The 19,726-nt window shown below is 49.1% G+C and overlaps 1 protein-coding gene across 3 annotated transcripts in view; it reads right to left on the bottom strand.

Moving 5' to 3' along the window:
- The window catches only part of LOC120897508 (serine/threonine-protein kinase N), a 61,915-nt gene extending 42,254 nt beyond the window's left edge, over positions 1–19,661 (bottom strand). Inside the window, exon 1 of one of the 3 annotated variants that reach the window (XM_040302461.1) lies at positions 17,929–19,661. In XM_040302461.1, the coding sequence (XP_040158395.1) occupies positions 17,929–17,949 (21 nt within the window). In that variant the 5' untranslated portion in view covers positions 17,950–19,661. Of the gene's footprint in view, positions 1–1,943; positions 2,139–17,928 lie in introns of those variants that run through there. The other 2 variants (XM_040302459.1, XM_040302463.1) reach the window with 2 other exon arrangements.
- Positions 19,662–19,726: the final 65 nt, after the last annotated feature.

Here is a 19,726-nt window from a genome sequence, read left to right as displayed (position 1 = left end):
GGTCCCGCGCCGCGCCGTACGCATTTATTTACTGATCTTCACACAATTGCCCGTGACGTGCGTCGCGTCTCCGTCCGTATGGAAAGGAGATAGAGATGTCAACACTCTTTGCTTACCCCCCCTCTTGGAAGCTTTCCACTTTCCCTTGTACTCGGAAAGGAAGTAAGGGTAGCGTGTCCGGGAGCGTGTGGACACGATTAGGAAGCAAAGTTGGCTCTAAAATGTTCTATTGTTGAGCAGTTACTGTTCACTTTTGTGGCATGAGCAAATTTACCTAAACAGCTCACTTTTTCTATTGAATCTCGTCCCCACTGGATGATAAAATTCCGACAAACAAAATTGGGGAATCATGTCGGAAACAGCTCCTCCAGCTCATACGATAAAAGACACGTAAATGGAGCTACGAAAACCAAATGTTTGCTCACTAATTGACACTCTTGAAGAGGGTGTGAGTGTACTCAACACACATAAACTCACACACGACACGGGTCTACTACTACACGTCTAATGGTGGTGCGATTTTCCGTTTCATACCCATTACGATTTGCTTCATTTATTTTAATTCTACTCAATTTGCTTAATGATCCCGCCCCCCCACTAGACATTGTTGCTGAAGGGGTGGGGAGCTAGAGAAGAACAGTAGCAGTTCTGCTTCCTGTTTGCTACACCGTTTTGTCAGATTAACGATCGCAGCACGATTGCCACTTACAATGGAAATAATGCCGCCACGTTCCAGTGGAGTAGAATTTCCACAGCAGGAATGTCTAAACTGTGTCTCCTCACACGTCAGACACTCCTAGACACTGATAGCGTGGTGGTGACATTGAAGTTGCCGCGCTTAATAGAACAATCACCACACTCATCTTCCGGGGGAGCAGGGTCTTGCATTGCAGTGGGACGTAGCAGGTGAAGAAACACACCAAACAAGCGCCAGATACATATCGAATGCAGGAACCAATAAATTTACCATCCTTCCGTCCAAGGTCGGACAGAACAGCAGCAGAATGGCTCATTAGTCGTCATAAGTGACCGCCCTTAGTGCATTGTTTCCCCAGCCCAGTCGTCCGGAGGAGCCCACAACAACCCAACAACTATTTGGCGCCGGGTTCCCTCCTCTCCGCGAACAGAAGATATCCTTCAGTGGCTCATAAATTGGTGCACCACCACACCAACCATTACCGTCCCCCCCTCATCCCATCACATCACATCCCGGACAAGTGTTTTATTGAGCCTGTTTCGGATGGGCCCAACAACAACAACAGCAAATGCAGCGTCGTCGTTTCTTGTACGATGAACTCGAAAGTCAAGTGCAGAAGCAGAAACTCCCCTCGTTCGATCCTCCCATACTTCATCCCTCTTCTTCATTCAGGGTGGCACAACAACAATCGAAAAACTATTGCTCCCGGGCGCAAGCTGGGCATTGCCGATAATGATCTTCACACAATCGTGAAGGTTGTTCGTGGCGACTTCTGTTCGACACGGTCGTCGTCGTCGTCGTCGTGGTGGCGTTCGCGCGAACATCGATAATTATTTGGAACGTGTTTCGGTCCAAATTGATTCGTTTCCGTGTCTTCACAATCACTTTCCGATGGCGATTTTTGCACGAAGCTATGGGGTGCACACCTTTTGGCACTATCTGATCGATTAATTGCTGAAATACACAAAACTACCGTACGAGTGACGACTCAGCGGCACTCCACAAAAAGCATGCATTTTAGTCATGCAACGGACTCTCGGTAGCTTTCACAAATGGATTCACAATTCACACAACGAGATCCACCAAACACCAAAACAATTCGTACGATGCTCTTCCCCTCAGCACAAATGCACCGTAACGCACCGCGTATTGCACACGTAAAACACACGCGCGCCGCAGAGGATGATAGACGGCCGCGGACGTTCTCCACATCAACACAACCCACCAACCCACCGCCAACACTCACTCCAGAGACAAGCTCACGCGCGCTCCACGGTACACGTTGTACTGCACACACCGTGGTATCGGCTCGGAAGAACTCCGAGCTCCGAACGCCACGAAAGTTCAATTGATACAAAAGCCCCAACACGGGACGGTTTTTTGCTGTGTGCACGCGGTCGGTCTCTGATCGATCCAACAACACACACCGCACGCAACCGACGGCGACGTTCAAATGTGCGGCCCCGATCCCGAGCAGTGAAGAGCGATAGTGAGAGAAACGCCAGCAACCGACCGACCAGCAGCAGCAACAACAACACCGGAGAGAACCACCCGAAGAGAGCTTTTCTGGCGTGAGCTGCGCATATGACGTAGAGGCGCGTTCGACGATGCTCTACGGCAGCCCAGAGCGAACGAGGAGAGACGGCGGTGGTTTCTTCTCCCTTCCCTTCAGCGACTGTGTGTGCCGGGCTGGGGCTTTCGGTTTCGACCTGTGGCGCTATACGATTATGCTTTCTTATGTTTCTGCCGTTCGCGTACACGCAGCATATTTCTTCCTTCTTAGCCCGTTCGTGACATGCTATTTCTTTCACTCCACGGCGTCTTATGTGTCCGATGTGATTGGTTACTATTTCTCTTCCTGAGCGCGAATATGCAGTCAGAGTTCAGTTCCGTCTTTTTTGTGTTTTTGTTTTTGTTTGCCTCCATATGCTTTACCTTCGCGCGATGGAAGCCCCACACAGTGCCCCCACCTTACGACGTGTGATGTGAGAAAGCCCCAAACCCCCTCCTGTGTGCTGCTGTTGCATAGTTGCTTCCCTAGACTCGCTGTAGACTTAACCGGCTTAACTAGACGGTAATAAGACGGGCCCGGCCGATTGCGAAGGGCTGAACACTGAAAGTAAGTGGAGCAAAGGGGAAACACTAATCGCAAGAAAAGGACAGGAAGGTGCATTTTGCTGCATTTCATCATGTAAAGTATGGCTGGCGTGTGTGTGTGACTTGTGACAAAAGCGACTGGAGAACAACGCACGTACCCCCGCGTCACGCACTGATTGCGAAAGAGATTCGAACCGACTAAAGGGGACAGGGGGAAAAAGGAAACGCAAGGGAAACGGATCCGGACAAAATGAGACACTCTATTTGTACGCGTATGGTAAACAAGGCTCAGCTTTAATTTACTATCGCCAATAGACGGTGGTGCGGGACGGCTCCGGAGATCTAAGGGGCACCACAGAGAGAGAGAGAGAGAGAGAGAAAGAGTGAGGGTGCTAATCAACAAACAATGAGCAATATGCAAAAACGAACAACCACTAGAGGGCACAAGAAACATGGAAAATGCAAACAAAATTAATCTTCAATCGAGGTCATGCTGATAAGGTTCGTCGCTGCTACCCTGCCCGCCTATCTCTCTGCATGTGGTGCTCTCCTTCCCCCTGTCCCTTGCGGCTTTGAAAAGGGCAATAAACGCTTCTCGATCGTTGCGAAAGCATGACTAGAAGCGATTAAATTCGAAAAGTGCAAGCAAAAAATGCAAAGAAAAATGATAGACACAAAAAAACCTTCATAATCGTTCGAATCGTTCCAGAAAACAGTTCCAGAAAGGACACAACACGAATCTTTGATACACTAAAGTGTGTGCGTAAAAAATAGCTTCAAAGCACTGCACAGTATGAAGGATTTCTTAAAACCAAGCCATTATTCAAGCCGCTCCCGTACAGTTTGAGCGATAGTGTTATCATCATCCCCTTTCGAGTGTAGAGCACGTCATTCCATTACATCAGCAGAGCGGCGCTGATTCATTCGAGAGATGTTTGCGTCGGAAAACACAGCGCCGCGATACACGTGCTTAAGATTTCGACTGTGATTGTGTGTGCCTCAAGCCAGCTTCTTACTTCAGTGCGAAAAATCATTTGCCCTACGCTTGGAAAGGTACCACTTTGGGGATGAAATATTCAGCAGGTTTCGTCGTTCGCAAGCGCGCTGAAGGCAGGGGAAAAGTTCAAAATATATTTCCCGCGCTCCACACACTTCAGCAGCTGGGTTCTTCCCCGGATTTGAGGTTCGCGATTAAATACTCCAAAAACCCAGCTATTGCTATATTTGGGGTTAAACCAGCGAGCTTTGGTTTGTGTTTTTCCACTGTAAAATGGAATGGCGAGAACACATACACACGCCATCTCCTCGTCGATATTCTCCCATTTTAAAGCTTTGTAAGATCTTGTAAGTCAATCGTATAAATTTTCTTCCGGTAAAACCGCACCTTCGTTTGTCTCTAATTCAATTCCATGCCTCCCTTTCTCTCTCGTTTTCTCTTTCCCTTCTTTTCTTCCCTATCTATCTCGCTATGACTCGTTTGACGCAGGTCTGTGTGTGTGTATTTCCCATCCCAAAACGAGCGAGGACGGCAGGAGGACCGGAAGGTGATCAATTTCTTCAAACCAACTCCCCCATTCCATCCCATCCCATCAAGATCAGCGAGGCTGATCGAAGAACAATAGCGCGAAAGAATGGACCCGCCCGCTGCCCTCTTTCCTCCTTCTCATTTCACACATTCGCGAAATTTCCAGCTTCCTTCCAGCAGCAAATGGTTGAATTTTCCCGGCCGGTCGGCTAGCCAGCCCACCCCCCCTCCACAAGTTGTGGAAAACCGGGCGGCATTGGAATTTTGAATGGAATGTTCGTCACCGGAACGCGCTAAAACGAGACCTAAAAAGACACATACACACACATATTTCCGATACCGGGAATGCAAATGACTGGCGGGCGGCATTCGTTGCCGGTAAGAAATCGTCATCCGTTTTTGATTCCTCTCAAGCCAAGATCGATCGATCGACACAGCAGCAGCAGCAGCGCGCCAATTAGCGCTCAGAAGGAATGTTCGTAATCGATGGAAATGGTGCTGCTGCCAGGGAATGCATTTGTTCCGGCATCGGACCGGGCACATAAAGCTCATGGATGCCTGCGCTGCACCTTCCCACCAGCGCAAAGAACGGCGGCAACACATTTCCGGCAATCGTGGCTTCCAGATCGTGTCTTAATGTTCAAGCTGTTATACCTCCGAATGAGAAATTCATTTTTCGCTCGTTTGCGCGTTTAAGGTGTGTTATCCAATATCAGCAAGAGATAGAGAGAGATGGAGAGACAGTGAGAGAAAGATCAAGACGTAACTGCAGCCCATCGCGTTCACCGTTATCGCAGCTGGTTTGGTGTTCATTATTTTCCTTCCCAAATCGTCTATTACTCTGGCATGTTGATTACGAACCTGCAACGAGATAAGAAAAGAAGCGGGAAAAGATGAGTAAACTTTGAGATTGAAGAATGAAAAGGAAATGCGAATAATTTTCAGCGATATGATTTCGACACTCAAGAGCACAACAGCAAAGCGAAAGACACTCCCGAAAAAGAACATGAAAACATAAAGCTCCGTTGAACATGCCGCTCTGGCCTCTTAACAGAGCGCTCGTGTTCGAGCGCTGTAGATACTGTTAATTGTGGCGAAGAACTACAGGCTTATAGGCCACATTTTGGGGCAGCCTTTCCAGCTTAAAATTCTGGATAATTAGAGCAACAAACTGTCACGGGGCTAGGGAAAAAGGGCACCGTTTACGAGGAGGTTGACACACTTCTGGCTGCGTTGGAAGACCCGATCGTGCGTTAAGTTAAAGCCGGACCAGCAGAACAAGATCAATCTCGCGCGATGTGCTCGTATAATAAAACCGTCGTCCATCGAAGAAAGTAGTTTTTAATTAGATATCTAGTAGCGCGGTGTGAATGAAACCAGATTTTTCCACGAGAACTGGGCTAATCGTGTGCATCCCCCCCCAACCAGCCCCTTTTTTCCAATAAACGATCTACTTGCTTCCTCATCATTGATAACACGCCTCGTGCTGGGAACCCGGTTGCTGCGCGTCCGCTTTTCCACCCAGGCAACCTGTTCCGTGGCGGAAGGCGATCACAATTACGTGGCGAGAGTGTGTGGCGAGATTTTCCGTCCCGTGGATGAGGAATTAATGGGAAGCGGCTCGACGTACATCACACACACGCGCGTGTATGTGTATTTTGCTCTTTATGTTGCCATCATATTTCATCCTTTCAGCCAGTGTGTAAAGCCTTCATTGCGGAAGACACTCCCAAGAGACGCTTGCCTTGCTCTGTGTCGTCGTGATTGATCTGTTTGGTTCGGGTTTTCCGCAAGAGCCCACAGGCTCTTTCGCTTCAGTTTCACACCGATCCTCCTCCTGTCTTCCGGCAGCACAGGTTGTGTTCCTACTCCTCCTTCTGCTTGGCGCGCTGTTACGGTTTTCACACACGCACTTCTCATTCAGTTTGCACACACGCTTTATCGTGCGCGTTTTGCGCGTTCCGAAAGATTGAATAACTTCGCGCACATGCCTGTTTGATGATGACTTTTGCGGTATTTATGTTTTGAAAGATGTGTGAGACGTGACCGGCGTGCAACCGGCGGAGGGGTGTTGTGCCATGTGCGAGTGGGAATGTTTGGTGGGTTGGGGCTGATAAGGCGATCACACACAACCATGCAGCAGGGGTCCCAGGCGGTTTGCTGGATCTGCTGCTGCTTCATCATTTTCCCATGGCTTTGATGGCTGAAACTGCGGGGTTTGTTGCCAGAGTTCCTGTGCTGTAATCGCCGTTTCGTTTTCTCTGTAGCGCTTCACGCTTACTCTCTCCCAGGCATGCGATGCTTTAGCTTAGCGCCACCGTTAAGAGAAGATGCATTTACACCGCCCAACTGCAACTGCATCAATCAACGCCTTGCACACCTGCTGCACCATCCCTATCAGTGTTACTGTAAGCTGTGTGTCTTATCGCTCTTGCCCGACCGTATGTGCAGTCCCCGTCCCCATAGACGTTCATCATTTGCCACGATGAATTGCAGCCTTTGCTAACTTTATGACTTAATTGTACTGTGTTCGAGGAGTAGAGGGGATTGTAGGAGGTTTTGCAGACAAGTTTGACGTTACTTTGGAGCGGAAAATTAGACACCGGGAAAGGAACTTGTCTTGCGGCGAATGTATAGACTTTGTACTGCGTCAATGTTGCCTTTAGTCGATGGTATTGATTGGGTGTAAATGCTTGGGTTTCGTACTTTCGTACTGATTTACCGCAAAAGACAATATTTGTAATGCAATAAAGTTCAAGCTTACTTTAGAAGTTTGAGCTCCTGGAGAAAATGATGTAAGCACACAATTAGTTTTCATAATCATCTCCCAAAATAAGCTCAATTTGAACCTTAATATGACCCAAAATACCTTCAATTGCTCGTATTAGGTTCCATCATCCCAACGCTCTTCGGCGTTCGCCATTACGAACGAACGGAAGTTTTGGGACAATTCTTTGCCCATTACGTCATCTTTCGCTCTTCGCCCTCGGTACGGTTTTGGTTCCGAATTTTCCAATAATTTCCATCGACACCTTTTTGCGTGAATAATTTGCCAAAGTACTTGGACGATCAGCGGACGTCGAGGGAGCAAGAAGGAGCGGAAGGAAAACGGGAAAAATGAAAGGCGGCAAAACGGTTAACGTAATCGGCGCAGACACAGGCACACACACACACACTAAGGCACCTTTTCCCAGTTCCTTTCCTCATTTCTCTGGTGCTTGTTGTTGGAGGTAGAGGCAAAAAGAAAAAAAAAAAACGCCATCATCATTGCTGGCGTTAATTGGCCCGGGGAAAGGCGTAAACAATCCATTGGTCATGCTGCCACATCAGATTTATTTGACTTTATTTTGCAGCTTGTTTCTCCCCCCCCCCCCTCGGTGGAGAGCTCTGCCGGAAGGGATGGATCAACAACACGTAAAGAGAGGGGAATGAAAAACGACCACTGATGAGGGTTTTTCGGTGGACCGTCCGTCCGTCAAGCGAAGCTCTAATTTGCCAAAATACGCCCAAGCGCGGCCTATAACGGGAACACAAATTCCGCACGACCGGGAGGGAGATGTAATTCGCTAAAGTTTCTTTAGCACAAAAGCCCGATTCGATTCGAAACAGCCATGAACTGTAGCGGAGGCACATGAAGCACAACATGCCGACGACCGATAAGAATGGGCACACATACACTATCAGCCGAATTACATGCGCGTCCAGCTGATAAGCCGAATTATTGGAAGTTGTCCGAAATTCGCCCAGACCTCACAGACAGCCCTCACCGAGAAGGAGTGGCGCGAATCACCATAATCTAATGCAAGCGATGAGTTAAGCTGTTGACGTTAGCAATCGTTAGCAAAAAAAAGAGTAAATATTCATTTTTCCACGTTTTTTTTGTGGGTTTGCGGAACACGACTCAGAAATTGAAATCATCCCTTCCAGAAGTTGTTGCTTAGTGCGGGGTAAACACATTTGCCGATTTCGTCATGTTTCGCTGAAGGTACAAATGGATTTCTCGAGTGAACTTCACCCAGTAATTCCTGGTCCTGGTTTGTTGGTGCCGGCCAGCGAAAGCTGTTTGACCTTTTCGCACGACACAACTCGAGCGCGCCCGCGAACAGATTCAATTTTGTCCACCACAAACCGGAACGAATCCATTTATCGACAGCCACCGGGCGCCGGGAGAGCGCGTCGAAAAGGCTCTAAAATTCCACTCCCTTTCCTCTTAGTGCATCCTTCTCCTACAGGACCTGCTCTCTATCTCTCTCTCCGTCTCTCTTCGGTCTTCCAGAGCACGGGATGCGCCCGATGGTTTCGCATTGGAATTTAATTAATGAACTCGGATCGATTCCGTCATCCGGCCCCGTCGAGCCCGAGGATCCGTGGGACACACACACACCGCGCAACGCACAAAAGCCTGATGGCAAATCGTTATCACCCATCAACAGGCACAACACCGCCACGGTCATAACCACCGACGTGGAGAGATGCCAGCAACCACACGAGGAAGTCGTCACCGCCATCCGGCCGTCCGGTGTGTGTGTCCCTTTTTGCGCGTGCGGACACGGACACAAACCGCCGACGATCCAGAGACGGTTGCTGTTGGTGTACGTGATTGGCAAAACGATTCCACCATCAGGTCCGCACAGAGTTAGCCACAGTGTTACTGGGAAGCAGTGACAACAAAAAAACACTTTCACCCGCGGCGGCCACAAAGCATCGGACACACACACACACACACGCCGTGCTGCGGAAGACGACTTTTTAATCGTTTAACGTTTAACGAGATTGCTCATCGCGGGGTGCTGCAAACAAGGAAGGTGGAACTATCCCCGTTTGACGACATCGACATACCTCTGTGTGTGTGTGTGTGTCTGTGTCACATCCGGACGATCTCTTTCTCCTCCAGTCCTCCGATGTAGACCACAGACCAGGATTCGATGCATTACACACTGTCCCTTCGTTTCATCATCATCATCATCACCATCATGCTGCCCAGAGGGGTAAAGAGTTAATCGATTGTCCTAAGGCAACAGCATATAAACACACACAGCGCATCAGGCTGCACACTGATTACTTTCAAAACAAGCAATCTGTAGTGTGATAAAACCCTCTCCCCTTCCCGCTCCAACAAACCCATACGCCATTGTATATACGCAGTGGAGAACGTGGAAAGCGTGGAAAGGATATTGATTTTTGTTAAATTAACAATGTATCCTTTTATGTGCACAGGACGAGGAGTATATTACATGGAACGTAATTTAATTATAGCTCTTTCATACCTTAAAGGTACGTTTTGTTGTATTTTATTTGGGTTTAAATGACCCTTTATAGCATGTGTATTCAACAGTAAGTGGCCTGCAGAGAGCAATTCCCTTGTAATTTGCAAAAACAGCCACTTCCATCCGTCTAGAGACGTAATTAAAATCAATTTAAATAAGCTCCAGCACTGTATGAACACGCTCCTTTACCGAGACTGACCGACCGGGGCAAGTTTATCTTGGCAAGCGCCCGTGAAATTCAAATCACACACCACAGCCGTACAAAGAATCCAGCAACTCAACGGAGCGTATTTACATACATACGTCAATTTCGAACATCGTGAAGCATAAGCGATCACACACACACTGCTATACACTTTGTAACGATCATGGGTGGAATGACTTCCCAGAAGGCATGTGAAGCCCACGCACCGTTTGGTGCGTCGTGATGAAAAACCAGCCAGCCAGCCAGCCAGCCAGCCAACGAGAATCGTCGATTCTTCCATCTTGCCACAAGCAACGAACGACATAAATCATTAAAACGCACCGACTTGATTACATTTCCCACAAAACGGCGCGTCGTACGCAATGCATTGTGGCTGTTGGCTGTGGTGTTGTGTCGTTAATCTTGGGCTCGCTTGTGGTCGTCGGTACACAACAGAGCCCCCTGACACACAGGGGGTGGGGTGCTGCACCAGAATAATTGCCATGCTCTGGTTTCGGACGCGCACGCCCGCGTCCCTTTGGAGGTTGCAGCAGCACACGCTTGGTCGATCGGTCAAGTCAACAGCACAAGCCAAGCCAGATCCCAAGACGCGTGCACTTTATGCAAATATACATGCGAAACATGCACTTCCTCCATTGCACACACTGCAAGGTGGAAGGTGCACAAGTGTGTATGTGTGTGTGTGAGTTATTGAAGGGATTGTGTATCCGGTTTACGTATCGATCATAGGAGCGCGAGCGATCAAGAAACCGATCAATGACTGTTTCGACGGCGAAGCGGGCCGATGCTTTTCATTAAGCGCCGTTTGCGTACGATTAGTCACAGGTGAATGGGACACAACATTGCGAGGGAAGGAATGTGACGACATTGTGTTATGATAAGAATCAGCGGAGTTGGATCAAAAGCCATGCGTGCGCGCGCGCGGTGGAAGGATGCTTCCGGTCACTTACAACACTTCCAATGAAATTCGCTTTCGTTTTCTGTTTTAAATTATTTATTTTTTCGATTCCCTTCCTCTATTTCAGCCTGATGTCACATTATCTACTGCCCACACACGGACACACTGGCGCAGGCACGTACGCTAGCGAAATGTGTTTGGCAAAAAACATCAAAGAGCCGTCAGCTTCATCCTAATGGATGGATGGATGGATGTGTGCTGTGTTGGTTTGGTTGAGTTGAATAAAATGAGCATAAATATTCAATCGAGACGGTTGCGTAAGGTGCGATCGTCTGATCGATTGGGAAGGGGTTTCAGGCTACAGGCTTATCGGATCGGTTTAGTGAAATTGTGACAAGATCCGTGATTTTGCAACAGGAACTGTGGAATGTTGTGGAAAATCCCAAACATTGTTGGTGACCTGGCTGCACTGGCTGGTAATAGATTCCACAAGCTGTCGGGTTCTTCTGACTGGGAAATTACCCAACAAAACGGAATCAATCCCATTGATCGTCCAAGATGCCAAGAGGAATCAACAGAGCCAGTAGGAAGAGGTGGTTAATTTAATTGATAAAAGCTGTTCGAGAGCAGCTAATCGAGGTGGCAGCAGCACAGCAAAAGAATGCAAACTTCGAACCAAAGCACATTCATAGAGCAGACCCCTTTGCTCCCTCCCTCCTCGATCTGTTGTCACGGATGACCGAACCGGTTTGTGGCGAAATTACTGTCCCACGACGACCGACCGACCGACGACGACCGTTCGACAGAAAATCAAGGCTTTTCCTGTTACCCTGGCGCTGGCTTCCATTTCCCGAGCGCTGGCCGAGAGAGTTCAGCGAGTCGTGCAGCTAATTGAAGGATAATTAGAAGATGATTGAGATGAGCAGTAGCACCTAGCCCTAGCGCACCAGTAGCTAGGGAAGAGGAAGCCGAGAACCCGCGATCACGTAGATTCGCGTGCACCCCCCGGGGGTAAAGGGTGTCTGGAGAAGATGCCACTTTTTCAAATTGCAGCATTGGTACCCCCCCCCTCCTCTTCTACTACCCACCCGACCACCCGGCTAATTGATGATGGAATGCGAACTATGCGCACACCACCATCTTCCCTGGCTTGGCTGTGACCCAAATTGCCCTTTTGCGCCATCATTTCACGCATTCTGATACAGCAGCACCTAGCTTCTTCTTTCGGAAAGGAGGAAGGAGAATACTGTGCGTGTGTGTGTGTGTGTGTGCAGGCTGATAATATATATCATGAATGATAAGTACACGGTAATTTGAACCTTCATCTTGGGTTGCGGGTTAGGATGGGAGGCGGACCTTGAAGGGTCCACCACCACGACCAATCGATTCACGTAGTGATTGTTTCTTGCAATATCACCGTCAAACCACCGGCTGTGAAGAATACACTCTGGAGCCGTTTTGAAGCCCCAGCACCACCACCACCTGCTAACTAAATCCACACACCCACAGTCCCATAAATAAGATAAATTGTTTTCCTGTATCCTAAGCTCATCGAAAAACGAAACCATAATCCTTCTTTTCGTTTAGGCGTTCTTTCTCTCTCTCTCTCTCTCTCCTTTTCTCTCTACAGAATAAATTCGCACTACACAAATCGTCGTCCTTGGAATCGATCGGCCCGCGCTCCAGAGCAAATAAAGATTTGGCCAAGATAAACACAAATAATGGCAAAATAAATAGCCGAAGCACTGATGGAAAGCAGCGAGACGACCGACGACCGGCACCACGACGGCGCATTTGTCCTCATTATGGCGTGCAAATTTCATGGCCATGGAATGCAAATCATTGCAGGGAAGGGCAGGCAGGCAGGCTGGGGGGGTTGTGTTGGGTGTCCTTTATCGTTCCGCAAGCTATTTTTCTGATAAATCTCCCAATCAACTCAAACAATGCATCAAAATGTCGATGAGAGAAAGCATAAAGGAAGTATGCTGACAGCCTGAAGGGTGTGAACCGGGTGGCATATCATGCCCCACGAAAGAATCTGCCACCATCATCACCACCAATTCAACCCAAATCGGACGGACGGGACAGGCTTTTCCCCAACCGAACTGTCAAAGCTTTAGGGAGAGACGCTTCTCGGCGCTATTTCCCTGGCCTCGAGAAAGCACTGCAACGCGAGAAAACAGAAAAAAGAGAAGAAAAAAACCCACCACAAGTCGTTACATAATAAACCGAAAGATTTTATTGTTTTTCTTCATTCGTGTGCTCCTCCCCTATTCCCCCTAAAGATCGTAAATGACCATCCAAAATGTAGCAGAGCGATAGAGAGAGAGAAAGAGCAAGAGAGAGAAGAAACAAGAACAGTAACAGTAAAAAAGACGGTAAAACAACGGGCTAATGTTGCGACTGTCCGGTGCTGCTCGAGGGCTTTTTGGGGTGCCTTTTCTTTTCGACACAAGCTGCCCAGCGCCCGTAAGGGAGCCGCGAGGTGTCGACAGTTGGAACTGCCACTATGTGTTTGTGTGTGCGTCGCATTTTATTGCAACAAAAGCCATAGTGCGTCTAACTCTTGTGGGGCTTGCGGGCCTTGTGGAACGCGTAGAAACTGCGGAGGGCAGGTTGGTGCGCCATGGCAGTTTCTTCAGTACACCCTAATGGCAATTTTTGGATCCCTCCGTGCCGTGGTAAAACACTGGGACGGCGCTGCTGGAAAGCGAGCTTTGAGAGAGCTTTAGTTCCATTTTATTCCGAGCACCAAAACACAGCACAACGACGAAGGCAAAAGGAAAGGAGGAATGGCGGCTTCTTGTTCGGTGGTGTCAGTCCGGTGCCTTACTTACTGACTATTTAGCTTGGTTGTGCCACACACACCACACCATACGGTCGGAAATGGGAACGTGTGAACTCTTAATGCTACTGTTGCTGTTGGCAACAACTCTGGCTGTGGCTGCTACGGCAGTTGTGTTACACTTGCACCCGAGAGGAAACATGGCCACGGGGTTAAAGGTGTTGTTTTATGTGCAACAACCACTCTCGACCGACCGATTGCCAAATATGTTGAGGAAATGATAGTAATTTACTTTGTCTCCAGATCGTTCATCCCCTCTGTTGAGTCTTGTTGCGAGCCAAAATGCGTCTAAATAATTCATGCTTTGTAAGGGGTTGCTGCAGGCGACAAAGAGATTCAATTGCCAAAGACCCTTTCCTCTGGGAGGAGTGTTTGTTGTAATTCGTTTTTTATTTAAATTTCTTCCAAATGCTTGGGTAATATCACGATCGACTATCTTCTTCGTGGGAATGCCTAAAATAAAACACAATCAGGTAATTAAAATTGAGCACAGTTTTGGAAATTGACATTTGATTTAATAGAAAAATCCTTTCGAACAACATTTCCTGCGTTGGAAGTCTCAAAATAACCACCAACCACCAAGTAGCACACACACAAATCGTTAAACGGCTTCGTCAAAGAGGTGGGGAGGGGGGGATAAGCAGATGGCAAATCAACACATTACCCAAACCCGATCGAAACGATAAGAGGTGTCGCGTACCCACGTGCCAACAACACACCTACACGCGTGAACCATCATCATCATCATCATCATCATCGGCTTGAAGGAAGGCCCACAAAAAAGGCTTCCTCCCCCGTTTCGAGCTTACCGCTGATGCTACCGGGAGTGTTTAATTTCCTTTCGCAAACAATTTTCGACACGCCATCACCTCCAATCGACACAGGAGGATTGCCAAAAATATCCTTAGAAGAGCTAGAACAAACTCCAAAAAACACGCCAACGCCACCAACGCGTGGGAAAAGGATCAGCGAGAGATCCAGCGCACACACTCCGCAGGACGGACACATCACAACCCGGCACATTTATCGGCATTTTCGTAGGGTGTGTCACGGGTGCGTGTGTGTGCGTGTGTGCGTGTGGTTAGGAAAGAAAACATCGGGCAGATATACAAACATTCGAATCACTTTGCGTGATAAGCGCGTGGTTGGTGGCGATAAAACGGTGGCTTTTTGATAGGGTCTTTGCTTTAAGAACATCCCACACCCAGGGGGAGACACCATCCAACCCAGTCATATTGGGCCAGTCGTCTTCACGCTGGCGGAACTTGGCACGAGAACCTCGAATCAACGTTGTCATCGGTCTCGTCGCGTGGTCATCAGCTTAATTGATTGCGGTTGTCTCTAATCGAAGGTCAATAAATCAATTGTCCCGGTCCCGGTCCGCAACGTTCGCCCCGTCCGTCCGTCCATCCGGAAGCGAACCGTATAATCTCCCGCTCGGTTTACCTACACTTTTGCGACCTTAGGGAGAAGGGTTTGATAGTTCCCCCTCCCCTCCACACCACCAAATCGAACGTTGACAGGCGATGATAACGAGTCGTGAAGAGGCATTATGGCATAGCAGAGACCAAGAGAGCCGGTTTCACCCAAAAATGTTGCAAAATGTCTTTCTAAAGAGGGACCCCCCCCCTTTGATGATCGACCACGTTGTTGTTGGTGATGATGGTGGTGATGATGGCGTTACGCAATTACTAAAACCATGTGCATACGAGCTCATCTAACGCTTTTTCTTCTTCATCTTTTTCTCCAGTTTTATAGCACCACTTTACCGATCCACCAGGTAAGACAACGATCCTCACTCTCTCTCTCTCTCTCTCGCTTCCCGGTTTGGGGGGCGGCTTTGCCGCTTTTTTAATGAGCTGTAAAGTGTGCATTTTTATGCCAAAAGGCGGGGGGGGGGGAGGAGAAGCGGCGCTTTAGCGAAGCACTATTTTGCATCATTAGGAAACACCGTGTGACGAGCGTCCGAGTGAATGCTTAAATTACTGACTCAAAGAAGAAGGATTGCGACCGTACTTGTAGCTTTAAATGCTACAACAATGCTTGGTTCAGAGAGCTTTAAAGATCGAAAACTGAAGAAACGAAGAAAAGCTTTCATAGAAGCAACGATGATTCACAGAACGATTCGATTAGAGAGATACCGGAAAGAATGCGAATTGCTGTAATCGTCCCTTCTAGACGTTCATTCCATGCATTCGAATTGACTGTTGTCACGCCATCCGAAGCAGACTTTGACAGCAAAAACGAGACAAACCGCGGACATTTTGATTTGGAAATGGTCCCCCTCCCCTCTCCTCCACCCTCCTCTTGTCAATCGATTGCGGTGCGGTTTTGACAATTTGTGGCAGGCAGCCAGCAACGTGATAATGAGATCCCCCAGTTCCACCCGAACCACACCAAGCTAATCATTGGCCGCAATCCACAATCCGCCCGATCGATCGGTAGCCACATATTTCCGGCACCAACGAGAGACGCACACAGCGACATGTCCCCCTTTTGCGGGTAGATTTTGTTGTGGATTTAACCGCCAGAAGAGGAAATGTCCAATACAGCGGGAGGTGCAAGATTAACGAAAGACCCTCGTCCCTCGTGCTATCGTATCGAAAACATGGAATGACGGCACTTGTGTGATAACGATTAGGAAGGGACCAACACACACACCACCGTTGGAAGAGTGAAGAAGCGTTGTCGGAACAAGCGAATGCCGTGTCGAACAAGTGACTAATCGTGGTTTCAATTCTTATCTCTCTCCCCTCCCTTTCCAGGCGGCCCCCGGGCGGGGTGGTTTGCAGCGATTCTGAATCACTCTTCGCCGCGCTAAACCGTCCCGTGCGTATGTTTTTGGGGTGCGTAAAACATGCGGGAATACGCGCAAAAGGAGACAACTCCCTAGGGGGGAAGTGGTGTTATGGGGTACACCTGTTCCATAATTCCTCGGCCCACACGTACATGTCACACGGCCGATATTACATTCCGCTGCGGTTTTGGAATAATTTGCCACTCGTTGCTCGATGCGTCCCACCAGTTGGGTGGAAATGAGAGATTTGCGTCGGCGTGTTGAGTCCGGCTCGGCAATTAAAAGCAATTCGTACATGCCATCTTCGGTCCTCTGTCCACCGTGTGTGTGTCGGCGACGGCGTGCGTGGGGTCGGCGGGGGGACGGTTGATTTGCGACAACAAGAAGAAGACGATCGATCGGTTTTCGCGTTTCCATCGCGCAACCGGTGAAATACACTCGTCGTCGTCGTCGTGTGTGTGTGCTTCTATTCCCACACATATTTGCAGCGAAAAGGTAACAAAAAAACTCATCACCAGCAACCTAGAAGAGAAGCAGACGGACGGAGAGCAGAGGTATTAAAACCTGTTTCTATCTTAAATACTTCTACCACCCCATTGGAGAAGCAAAAACCACTCGAGCAAGCAGCGAGTGATTCCGTGACTCTTCGCGTCTTACCTTTCTGGGGTAGAAGCGGGCGGGGTACGATCCTCTCACTTGCCGTCTGTGCCAGTCGATCGTTCGTTTTCGGAAGATAAACGATGCTCTAGGTCACGCCAATCAAGAGACACAGGCCAGAGACCGTAGACAAGAGGAGGACCAAAAACTTTGCGTATGGTGGGCGGAAGGAGGATCGGCCAATCGGTCCGGAGAAGGAGACACAACAGTTGTCCCGAGGCAGTTTCACAAGAGAGCAATTAGTGCAAAAATTGTCACAAAATTGCGAATGACGAACGGGTCTGTGCGCGTCGGCAAAAATACTCCATTTTATGCAAAAAAAAAAGAGACCTCCCGGGGCACATTCTTCATCCTAAAACGAAGGGAAAACACGCTTAAGCTGGCCAAAAGTCCCCCCGGCGCACAGCTAACAGAGCCAGCCGGCTTATCCAAAGCAAGCCATGCGTTGTCGTCGTCGCCTGCTACAGTTCAGTCACGTACACACACACAGACACATGCACACGCACTAGAATCTTCTCGCAGAAAAATAAATAAACACCTTGAACCTGCCTGCGCGCTTCAGATCTGACATTTGAACCAAATAGCAGAGTGGTTGTGATAAATGTCTCAAAACAAACCGGTCAGCCGCCCTTGTCCACCACCAGCACCACCTCCAGGGACCGGGAATGGGAAAGAAGAAGAAGCCTCACATCCCCCTCCCCCCTTCGTCTAGTGGTGCGTACTATTTTAGATAACATTAGTCACACACTAATGCGGCGCCCCAATTGCGTATGTGTGAATCACACACCTTGAGACGCGTTGTAATTTATCCTCCTAAAAAGTGATATTTTCTCTGGGCGAACACTTCCCATGGGAGCTGCGGTGTCACAGCACACAGCACACCCCGCGAGGTATGTGTGTTGGAGCGCCGACAGTAGAGAAAATATGTCCGCGATCGTACCTGATAATATGAATCCGCCATTTTGAGATGAGTGTGTGTTGTGTTCCGAGGGCGCTCCTCCGCGCGCGCGATGCTCCCTCTCGTTCACTCGCGCGCTCGATCGAGGCTGCTGCGCTGCTTCGCCTTTGTTCGCTCTCTCTCTCGCTCTGCCGCCAGGGAATTCCTTCACCACTTAACGCACAGAAAATAACACACAACACCACCAACTTCTAACTGACGTTCCTTCGTTGTTGTTTTGCCTTCTTCCGCTTTGCTTTGCGAATATGATCCGGGGATTAGGGGATGCTTCTCTTGTCCCCCGGCCCTGTTTCTTCTTATTTTACCAACATTCAAACACTCACGCACAAAACACACACACACAGGTTTGCAGAGTATTGTGCAAAAAGGGTCGATCAAAAATGCACCTCTTCCTTCTCCTTTGCTCGCTCTCTCTCTCGCTCCCAGAGCACACACGATCAAACGCGATCGCAATTGCACACGCACTCACTCTCGCTCTATCTCTTTCCCACGCTCGCTCTCACGTACGCTTTGTTACATTTTCTTTCCTTCTTCTCACTTTTTCCGCCGTCTGGCAGAAACGGTAGCAAAGTGTAAACGTCACACACTGCTGTGCGCCCAACAACACTCCGGGAAGATTGGGGGCCAGCCAGCCAGCCAGCGGGCAAGGCGGGGATCACTGTCGGACGCGATCACCACAGAAAACACGGATGGGACCGGACGCACAAACGCACACACACATACACATATACACAAACGCGCGCCGGTGGCAGTTTTGGCTTCCGGCACAAGGCCCGTTGAAAAGCCCGTTGTTTTCAATTCCCTCGAAATGGGCTCTTCAGTTTTCCACGGCCACTTTCTACACAGTCAATGCACACACTGCTCATTCACAACGACGACAGCAACGCTACACTCCCCTACACACCTTCTCCTTGGCACAAACACACATACACATACACACAAGAGACTCCGACTGCGTTCCCGTGCACAGCAAGCGACGGACGAACGGTGTTTGTGATGAAGGGATTGCGGTTGCTCACGTCTCGTGCGAAAGAATGCTACGGGGCTGCACCATTCCGTCACAGCCAAAGTGCATACAGTCGGTGCAGCAATTGCAGGCCAATTCCAAGCAGCTGCAATTGATTTGGATTTGGAAACACACGCACACACACTGTTCTCTTCGCCTCTTTGCGAGACCGCAAACGAAACGGTGGCCCGTACCGCCCGAACCAGCACTGGAGGACGGTTGCGTTCGACGTTCGAAACACACAAAAACAGACTACTAGACCCTCGGCGAGCTCACAGGCTGATGGTGGTGGTGGTAGTGGTCTGTGTGCGAACGCGCGCACGTCTGCGTGTGTGTGTGAGTATGTGGTGACACACACGGTTCCACTCGAGAGAACACGACACGAACCAACGGTCAGACGGAGAACGGAGGAATGCTCGCAACGGACTGAATGAATGAAAACGGGACGAACACACCAGCGCACAACACCGACGGGCGGATGGGTTCGTCTTCGCAACTTGGAGATTAGCTTGGCTAAGGGCGCGGAAATGAAGGGCGGCGCACCGCACAAGGGACAGCCGTACAGGGGCGGGAACGCATACGAGGACACACAGCAGGAGAGAGGGGCGAACAAAACAGGAAACTGGAAACGGAAAAAGGAGCGCGTTTCACGGGAGGAAAATAAATAAAAACTCAAAGCGCTTTTCGAAAGCTGTTCTTGCGTCGCCGTTTGACAGCTGACAGTTGCGTGTCGGGGTCTCGGCAAGGTTCATATAGATGTGGTAGATTCGTTCA

This window comes from Anopheles arabiensis, chromosome 2, assembly GCF_016920715.1.
Source record: "Anopheles arabiensis isolate DONGOLA chromosome 2, AaraD3, whole genome shotgun sequence".
Lineage (NCBI taxonomy): Eukaryota > Metazoa > Arthropoda > Insecta > Diptera > Culicidae > Anopheles > Anopheles arabiensis.
Note: the sequence above shows the minus strand (reverse complement) of the source record. Positions and strands in the feature narration are given on the sequence as shown.